General features: G+C 30.3%; 1 protein-coding gene across 1 annotated transcript; it reads left to right on the top strand.

Annotated features, from left to right (window-relative positions):
- The first annotated feature begins 2,526 nt into the window (after nt 1–2,526).
- LOC130495939 (nitrile-specifier protein 5-like) lies at nt 2,527–5,263 on the top strand. Its single transcript, XM_056987583.1, has 2 exons — nt 2,527–2,801; nt 4,148–5,263. Exons 1-2 carry the CDS (start codon nt 2,727–2,729, stop codon nt 5,081–5,083), a joined length of 1,011 nt encoding a protein of 336 aa, XP_056843563.1. The 5' UTR covers nt 2,527–2,726; the 3' UTR covers nt 5,084–5,263.
- The last annotated feature ends 5,780 nt before the right edge of the window (nt 5,264–11,043 follow it).

Below are 11,043 nucleotides of genomic sequence, written 5' to 3'. Positions count from 1 at the left end.
TATAGTAAATAAAAAAAATTACACCTTCCATGTATTACGTACTAATATCAATTACCCTTTGACTTAATAGCATATGTACATAACAGGTTTTTTTGTGGTGCTAGAACAGTGACAACTATACATCAACCTAAATGAGATACATGCTTTTTAACAACTGCAATCTACTAAAGGTAACAAAACAAACTTCAACAAGTCTCTCTTTTTAAAATAACAGTGAGCAATCTAACTTGATGATCAATACAAGTTTCTATAATACTTATTTCAACCAATAATTTACTCAAATGAAATTTACAAATATGATGAAAAGATGACTTATCTTTTTTATGCTGACATCTGTTTCTTCGCCCTTTTGTAGCTGGATCTCCTCTTATCTCTCTCTCGAACACAAAAACCGAACCATTCGTAGTGATGAATCTGCACTGAGAGAATGTGTCTTTCTTCAATTGATGTATCCATGTCTACTTTTTCTTCTTCTATGTCTTCATTTAATGATTCATCAACCAAACTATTAACCTGTTGTAAACAAAAAACGTATTAGTAATATCAAAACAGAATATAGAACCAGATGTTTAAACAGAATATACAGAGTTATTGGTACCTTGATTGTGTTGATTAATCCGTGCGTTCCATCTTCTACATCCAAATGATATCTCCAGAAGTCGAGTGAACTTCTCCCTCTAACTCGCCAAATCGGTCTGTAACCCCTTCGCTGGTAAGGCTGAGATCTTCTTAGCTTCTTTTTCTTTTCACGTCTGTTTCCGAGCCCTTTTGTAGCTGGATCTGCTCTTATCTCTCTCTCTCGAACATAAAAACAGAACCATCGAAAATACACATCAACTGAGACTATTGAGTGTTTCTTCAATGGATGTTTCCATGTCTACTTTTTCTTCTTTTACGTCTTCATTTCACGATTCATCAACCGAACAATTAACCTGTTCTAAATAAAACACCAATTGTTAATATCAATACAGAGTAGAGAACGAGATGTTTAAACAGAGTTCAGAGAGTAATTGTTACCTTGATTGTCTTGATTAATCTGTGCGTTTCATCTTCTAAATCCAAATGATATCTACAGAACTCGAATCAACTTCTCAGTCCCCTTTGAACTCGCCAAATTGGGAACATCGAAACCTAGACTCTTCTTTCAATGATCGACTTTTTTTTTCCATCGTATAACAGTTTTTTTTCCTGCGTAAAGTGGTTATTAGATTTATTTGGGCCTTAGTCAATTTTTGAGTGTCATTTGGGCTACAAAATTAAGTGCTTACAGATTAATAATTTCACAAACATTGCCAAAGCCCATTTATAAATAATATAAATTGATGTCAGTATATAAATGTTTTTATCTATATTAGTAAAAATTAAAATATTATAAAACCCTATAAATTCGTATTTTATAATATACATAAAGTATGTCAACTTTATTTATTTATAAATAAATATTTATAATAGTTTAATATGAACATATGCATTTATAAATATGTTTACAAAATTATCCATGCAAAACATATCAAATCATTTTTTTTATTCAATACAAAATTAACTAAAAACCGTTGACAAAATATATGATTAACAAACATATATTCAACAATTTAAATATATATAACAAACTTATATCATCATTTAAACATTTAACATCACCTTATAATAGCAGAGTAGTATCTAATATCTCAAATACATAACCTATAAAAAATCTTATGTTAAATTTTAAACCGAAACAAACACCCGCGCGGGCGCGCGGGTCATGGTCTAGTTAATTATTTTTTTTGTTGTATTTCATTCCTCCTGATAATTCATTATTACTCTTTTTCTTCTACGACTTTTTAAGTTCACAATACTATGGCTTACTAGAATACTTCATGAATGAGACTAGAATCCCAAGTGTGGAAATGCCAACAAAGGTATGGCTTACTAGAAGATACTAGTAGAAGTGTGAAACTTCAAATTCTGGCCCGAACGTAGCCTGAATTATCGACCCGATTTTAGTTAACACCTCGTCCACGTTCATCTCGTAGCTCGCCCTTCTTGTACTTCTCTTTTTTTTTTCTTTTACATTCAGCTTTTGTCCTCTATTTGTTTCCGGAAACAAATAAGTGGCATCGCTAGTGATATGTGAACTTGACCCAAGTGGAGCCATGAGGCACCTCACGTGAGTGCCACCATATGGCTAGTGGCTATCATATATTATTTTCATCTAATTACTCAATGTGCATTTCTTTTAAGAATTCGTGAATAAGCAATCAGAGATCATGTATGGGCAAGACTTAAATACTGAAACAATAGTTTGACATTAAAAAAAAAAAGAATTGTGATATCTTCGTTGGTTCTTATCCGGAGATGCTATGACTATATATGAATGATTAACAATGAAAATGACTATATCTCTATGATTTTGTCCTTTTTGGGCCAGAAACAATATATGATTATGACAGTTATATAGAAAAAGTTGATAAATTCTAATCGAACATTTTCTATATAGAAAGACCATGCCATTGCATATTCCCTCCAAGGCTTCAACCAATAAAAAAATCATTCCAGCATTGCACTTGCGTGACCAAATTTTTCTTTTCCTTGATAACAATAAAGAAATAATTAGTGTTATAAATGGTAACGTATCTCCATTTTATTTGGCAACAATGGAACGTGTCTTACGAAATCTTTGAATTTTAACTTGTGGTGATGTGATACCATATTTGCCAATATAACCACACACAACACCAACAACAATGGATCATCAACAAACAAGAAAAAAAAAACGAAATTGCCGTATGAGTCCTGTTGCTGAGAACAAATGGGTTAGGGTAAAAAAAACTTCACTTTTTTTAATATCAATTTGCTTCTTCAATCCTAGAGCCAGAGCCGTACATAATGTATTTCAAAAAAGGCATTTGCCACATGCCCCTAAAAATATATAAGTTTTTAGGGTCCCATAAATCACTAAAACTTAGTACATAATATAGTTTTAGACTTAAAAGTCTTCCAACTCCCAATGATGTTGAACAAGTTCGAATCTCTTATATGTTCTTTTGTAAATTTGTTGAACAAAAACTTATATAGAAAACGAAATGTTTCGGTAAGTAAATGTGGTGTTGTTTCCTGTATCGTTTTTGTTAAATTCACCACTCCACTTAAAACCAATCAAAATGCCATGTAGATAATTAAATTAAAAATGTTAAATTAATTTAAAAAAAAATAACATCAATTTTAATGCCGTTAACTAAACCCTAAACCTTGAATTTTAAAATCTAAATCAAAACCTATACCCTAAACCCAAATCTTATACCCTAAACCCAAATCATATTTCCAAACCCAAATTCTAAACCCTAAATCCAAACGTTATACCCTAAACCCATCATATATCATATACCCTAAACCCAAACCATATATCCTAAACCCAAACCATATACCCTAAACCCAAATCTTATACTCTAAATCCAAATCGTAAATCGTAAATCCAAATCCTTAAGTTTAGGGTTTGGGTTTAAGGTATAAAATTTAGGTTTAAGGTATGCGGTTTGAGTTTAGGGTATATGATTTGGGTTTAGAGTATAGAATTTGGGTTTAGGGTATAGGATTTGGGTTTAGGGCATATGATATATGATGGATTTAGGGTATAAGGTTTGAATTTAAGATTTATGGTTTGGGTTTAAAGTTTAGAATTTGAGTTTAGGGTATATGGTTTGGATTTAGGGTATAAAATTTGAGTTTAGTGTATATATTTGGGTTTAGAAATTATGATTTAGGGTTTGGGGTTTAGTTAGCATCATTAAAATTGACATTATTTCTCTTTTAAACTATTTTTTAATAATTTAATATTTTTTATTTAATTATCTACATGACACTTTGATTAGTTTTAAGGAAAGTGGTGAATTTAAAAGTTCACCATAGGGGATGAACCTAAGTCTTGTCCTTATTGGAACTATCAATCTTTTTATTACCTATTGGTATTTTTTCTCTTTCATTAGTTTTTGGACGTGTTTGACTGTTTATTAATGTTTTGTATGATTATAAACTATATTAACAATATTATGTGTTTTATTGATCTACACTAAAAGAGCCCGATTTTAGATTCTGCCTTAGGTTTCTACATGCCTTCGCACGGCACTGCCTGGAGCAACTAAGTTTCAATCTTGTTACTATTAATCAGGTTGGTCAGAAAGGAGCAGGTCCTGGACCAAGAAGCTCACATGCACTAACCGTCGTGGGCAACAAAGTATACTGCTTTGGCGGGGAGCTAAAACCAACGATCCACATCAACAACGATCTCTACGTCTTCGATCTCGAGAATCAAGAATGGTCCATATCCCCCGCAACAGGGGACGCTCCTTTCCCCTGTTTCGGCGTCTCGATGGTCCCTATCGGCACCACCATCTACGTCTACGGTGGCCGCGACGACACTCGCAGATACAACGGCTTGTACTCTTACGACACTCTCACAAACAAGTGGGAACTGCTGTCTCCCGTCGAGGAAGGGCTTCCAGGTCGTAGCTACCACTCCATGGCCTGTGATGATCGTAACGTTTACGTCTTTGGTGGTGTAACAGCCAAAGGGCGTGTAAACACGTTGCATGGTTACGATGTGGTTGATCGAAAGTGGGTTGAGTACCCGTCGGGTGGGGAAGCTTGTAAAGGGAGAGGGGGACCAGGGCTTGTGGTTGTGGAAGAGAGAGTTTGGGTTTTGTTTGGGTTTGATGGTAATGAACTTGGTGATATTCATTGCTTTGATTTGGGTACTGGTAAATGGACCGACGTGGAGACCACCGGGGATGTGCCTCCGGCGAGAAGCGTGTTTCCGGCGGTTCGTTCGGGGAGAGAGATTGTGATATATGGTGGTGAGGAGGAGCCGCATGAGCTGATGCATATGGGAGCTGGGAAGTTGTCCGGAGAGGTTTATAAGCTTGATACGGGGACTTTGGTATGGGAGAAGGTTGTGGATTGTACCGAGGGAGAGAAGAAGCCGAGTCCACGTGGCTGGTGCGCGTTTGCAGTTGCGGTTAAGGATGGTGAGGAAGGGTTGCTGGTTCACGGTGGGAATAGTCCGACCAACGAGCGGCTTGATGATATGGTGTTTTGGCGTTTCTAGTTGTCTTAATTAATGTTGTTAATTATAAGTTTCTTGTCGTTTGTAAACTGCGTAGTCTGTGCGTTGTGTAAGGAGTTTTGTGGTCTTGATATGTAAGCTGAAAAGTGTCCGAGGGTTAAGGAGGTCTGTGTAGTGAGTGCGGACATGCTACCTGTTCCAATTAGATTATCAAGTTTGGTGTTTTGGCGATATTAGCAATGCTTGGCTCGAACACTATCTTCGAAATTCACACGATCACCGACGTATCCCACAGCTTATTATCTTATATATTCAATGATCTTCTTGTTAATACATTTTGATTTGACTGCACTGGTGACATTTTAACCATTGAAATTGATGATATTGTGGCCTTGCCGTGGACATGTTTTCGGCTAGCCATATCATTGCTTACAAATTTCATGGCCCAACCATAGCAAGAAGCCCATATCGCTATTTTTCTTATCACTACTGAATAGGCCCATGAGTGAATAGAAAGATGACAAGGGTATTCAAATTTGGTTCGTGGGCTTTTATTTCTGAGTGAACAATACACTTACCTGTTAGTTTTCATATACAGGGTAATTTCAGCCACATTAAGTAACAATTGATGTAAGGTTTTCATACTAATAAATTTTATCATTCAGCTATACTAATTTTACATATTCTTATAAACATATTGGTGTTTTAAAGAGAAGAAAAAAAATTAGATGGATTTTAAACGCCCAAGACAAATATAAGAATGGTTGAAAAAGATATATATTTCAAAGCATGAATATATTATATATATATATATATATATATATATATATATATATATATATGTGTGTGTGTGTAAGTATACTTGAAGGTGAATGGTATTTGGACAAATATGGCAGTGAGTGTGATTGTTTGTTTGTTTATCAAAGAGGATGTTTGTGTTCACCCTTTATCTTCTTTGTTTTCTTCATCATTGTACTTGAGCTTTTATCTCTTTATCCCTCCTTAACCTTCTTTACTCCTTTAATCATTACCAAATCCTTCTTAATTATTTTTGTATTCAGTTACTAATAGGTACATGAGTTGTAGCTGAACCTTAACTCTATAACGTGATCAAATACTTGACAGAGGTCTCTGTGTCATTTGTCTTTTCTTCGCGTTTTTTTCTTTACTTGTTTTAGTGTCAGGGTTGACCTAATACGTTTGCTTGTGTTCTGCGCTGGCCTCTCGATCTCAGTCCTTTTATTATATTACAATATACATATGTAGTTATACCAGAAACTCTAGCTAGTTGATTTGGAGACTCGAGCCAAATAGACATTGGATACCAGTTCCTTAAATTGACATAGTATTCCTCAATTTTTTTTTCTGTCAACTAGACAACTTCTACAATTTTTTGTCAACTATGACTTTCCCCTATATTAACCTCTAAAATTCATTTATATTAGTTTCCTTTTATAACCTTTGTGTTGATAGTAGATGGAAAAAGTGAAATTTTAAGAAATCTTGTTTAAGTATTCTAAGAATATCTCCAATGGTACACAAAAATTTATTCTATATTTCACTCTAAAATAATGTAACTCTATTATAGAGTTAGATTTGCTTTAATGGTTCACTTCCTTTATACATTATTTGCCAAGTGATTTTGACACATGTCTTCTCCATAATACTCTTAACCAAATAAATGTGACATGACATGTTAAAAAGATGACATGACTTAAGATAAAATGTGACATGAACAATTACATTTAATGCTTATTTATATTTTTGGTAAACTTTTTATAATATGGAAATAAATTATACATCATTACTAAAGTAAATCTATTCAAATATGACAGTAAATAATTTACAAATATTTTTAAAATGTCGAAATATTATCTATAACCATACAATTTTATTACTAAAAATTATCTTCAAATTATTTAACAGTTTTTAATATAAATTTTTAACCATAATGTTATTAACTTCTTTTTATATATCTAAAGATTCTTAAAACACTGTTTCATTTGTATTTTGATAATTATACAGATCTATATCAATTTTTAAGTAATTTTATACATATTAATTTACTATATTTTATCCAAAAGAAATACATAAAAATTTATCTAAGATTATAATTTTAAATATATACATATATATTCTTAAGTATAATATATAATTTAAACAGATTTATTATTTTATATTAATTTTATATTCAATTATAGCAAAATTTATATTACAATATTGGTAAAAATAATAAAATATTGCTTAAGATAAAATGTGACATGGATAATTACATTTAAGGCTTATTTACACTTTTGGTAAACTTTTTTTAATAAGGAAATAAATTATACATCATCATTAAAGTAAATCTATACAAATATGACAATAAATAATTTAAAAATATTTTAAAATTTTCGAAATATTATTTATAATTATACAATTTTATTACTAAAAAATATTTTCAAATTTGTTTACAGTTTTTTTCTGAAATATAAATATTTAACCATAATATTATTAATTTCTTTTTAAATATCTAAAGATTCTAAAAATACTGTTCATTTTTAATTTTTGATAATTATACATATTTCTATCAATTTTAATTAATTTTATACAAATTTATTTAATATATTTTATCCAAAAGAAATAGATAAAAATCTATCTAAGATTATAATTTTAAATATGTACATATCTATATTCTTAAGTATAATTTAAAATTTTTAAAATTATTATTTTATCTTAATTTTATATTCAATTAAAGCAAAATTTATATTACAATATTGGTAAAACTAATAAAATTTTGAAAATATAATTTATTTTTAATATGTTATAAATTTAAAAAATTTACTACTACGCATGGTACAGAAAAATACCTAGTTATAATATATTTACTCTATAATATAGTGAATCATTGGAACAAATCCAACAATATAGTAGAATTATTCTATTTAGAGTGAAATATATAGTTTATTGTGTACCATTGGAGAGGTCCTAATATAACTATCTCACAATGAAAAGTCGAATTTTAAGTTTCCTCAAATATATAGTATTTTGTGAGCTTCTAGACAAATTCCCGGCGCCAGCGGCTTCCGTATTCATCTGATGGGATTTTCGGATAAGCCTGACACAAGAGGTTAGTTTTTTTAACTCGAAAAAAGTTGAGATACATAGTGTCGATAAGAAACCCAAAACAAAGAACATAAATCAAACAAAATAAAACAAAGACATAAATAGAGCCTAAAACTCATATATGTCCACAAGTCTATTCCTTCCACTTTTCCAGAAGAATTCAATATCAATGGAGCTGACCTAAAGAACAAATGTCTTGAGCAGTCCCAACCCTGAAGGGAATATTACCAAGCCATACTAGAACCAGCAACATCAGAAACAATCGAGAGGTCAAATCTACACCTATTCCAGCAGCTACTATCCATGTGAAACTTGCATGACCAGAAACCACCACTAAAACTAAGATACAAGGACAAAAGACTTTGAAACGCTACTTGGGAAAACATCAAAAAAAACCCACCAACTCTTACATGCGGACATTCGCAAAGCAGCCAAATGACCTACAAAACAAAAACGGTCCACCACACAGGAGGTTAGTTATCGAGAAGTTTGAGACTTACCTCCAACAATATTGTGTTTGAAGTGCAATATATTTAAAACATCAACGTAAAGAATGAGATCATCCAAGAGTACAAATCGAGAGCAACCAAAATCTTCAAGATCTAATCATCCGAAAAAGCAGTATATGTATAGAACATGTAAACACTAATTTGAAAGTATATTACTTAGATATGATTAGTTCAAAAAATTATTTAGATGTGACTATTTTATTGTATTTTGTAAATATATATATATATATATATATATATATATATATATATAAGTATATTACTTAGATATGATTAGTTCAAAAAAATTATTTAGATGTGACTATTTTATTGTATTTTGTAAATATATGTATTAATATATATATACTGGATACTATATTAACAGATATATATTATATCTTCTTGTAATCGGTTGCTTTTGCCTCTTAATTTCGGTCGATCTCACTTCCTTGAGCGAACACATACACGATCAAATGTACTAGACTATACTTGTTTCACAATATCAGTGTTATATCAACCATCATATCATTGTGGTATTTATATGACTGTTAGATCATCATAGCGGAGTAGTATGTTAAAAATATGTTAGTTTCTTTTTTGGGGGATTTTCTAAAAATAACTCAAAACTTTATTTTGAATACAAAAATATATCTCAAATCCAATCAAATTCAAAAAATAACTTAAAAGACTAATGAAATTACAATAATCCTCTTATGACCAAACAAAAAAAATTGTATTGAATTTTACAATTATAACCCATCATATGAGAAACGTACAAAGAAGTCTTCTCTAAGAAATTCTGACATTATCATATTTATATTTTCGTAAAATTTAGGATTCCTTCCTAAATTTTTAGAAGAGTTTAAGTTTTCCGTCTAAATCGAAATCTTCCAGAAAATTTTCACATGAAGTCTTCTCATGTACTAGATTTTAAAAGTAATCAATAAATTTATAAAAATATTTTGATTGAGAAAAAATTAAATTATGTAAAAATAAATATTTCTAAATGATGTAAATTTAGTTTTACTAAAATTAAAGTATTTTCAATATAGATAAGTAAATGTAGATCGAATCATAATAGTCTTTTGGTTTAGGGCTTGGTAAATATATGTGTAGTATTTTAGTATTTTTAGGGTTAGTTTTTGAATTTTTTCTTAATTTGATTATATCTATTTAGTGACTATCTAATAATTTGTTTAAACACTTTTTAAGCATCTTTTAAGTTTAAAATATGTTTTTTTTGCTTCGTTGTTTGATTATAAGGTCCGAAAGACACACATAAGACTTTTTGGGAAGTCTCTGACATATTCTGCCTAAATTTTAGTAAAATTTAGGGTTTTCGTCTAAAATTTTAGAAGGAATATAGGTTTTCCGTCTAAATTTTTAAAAAGACTTGTAGAAGTCTTCCAAAAATCTTCTGTGAGAATAATCAAATAGAAGACACTTAGAGAAGTCTTCTTGGTGAATAGTAAATTTAGAGTATAGAAAACTTTCCTAGAAGTCTTCTGAATCGAAAATATTTAATCTAATTGGAATTTTTTTGTCTCTTTATATAAAGTAAATTTACACATTCTCTCTCTTCTTTCCAAATGGTTGCAACAAAAATGTAATTTTTCTCACTCTAAAACTTTTAACCTCTCTCTAATCTCTTTGAACTTGAAAACACGAAACTCTATATCAATATTTTTTTGTTATGTTTTTCTTATTAATTTATCTAGTTTTGCAGAATTTTCATTACATGGTTCTCATCTTTCACTACTTTAAAGGTAGATCAATAAATTTTGAAAATTCATTTTTCTTATGTCTTTCTCATTAATTTCTTGTTTGGCACGTTTTTCATTACATGGTTCTCATCTTTCACTACTTTAAAGATAAATCAATAAATTTTAAATATGTATTTGTGTGTTTTTTATGTTATTTAAAAAGTTGTAGATTCAACATGATATGACTGTTTATTAATTATTAAACATAGAAATTTTATTTTTGAAGTTTTTCTCTGTTTTGATGCCATTAGAGCGTTTTTTGCATTTGCGGTTTTTTTTCAGATTTGAGTCAGACTCTGAAAGACTTCTCAGAAGACTTCTCGGAAGACTTACTAAAAGTCTTTTGAAATCACTTTTAACTTCTTCTAAAGTCTTTTGAAATCTTCTGAAATCTTACGAAGTCTTTTGAAACTAAAGTGAAGTCTTCTGAATAGTCTTAAGATCCAATTGTAATAGTTATGTTTTATGGTTTCTTTTATGATTGCTATGTGTATTCTTTTAGTTGTGAATTCTTTTGTAAACTTGAAAGATGTTAATGAAATTGTAATATGTTGATGTTTACATTATCATTGAAGTTATTGATACTACATATCAAAATACTACATAGCACAAATTTATTAAAACTAAGGGAGAAGACTTCTCTAAA

The sequence above is a fragment of the Raphanus sativus genome, chromosome 6, assembly GCF_000801105.2.
Source record: "Raphanus sativus cultivar WK10039 chromosome 6, ASM80110v3, whole genome shotgun sequence".
NCBI classification, from domain to species: Eukaryota; Viridiplantae; Streptophyta; class Magnoliopsida; order Brassicales; family Brassicaceae; genus Raphanus; species Raphanus sativus.
Note: the sequence above shows the minus strand (reverse complement) of the source record. Positions and strands in the feature narration are given on the sequence as shown.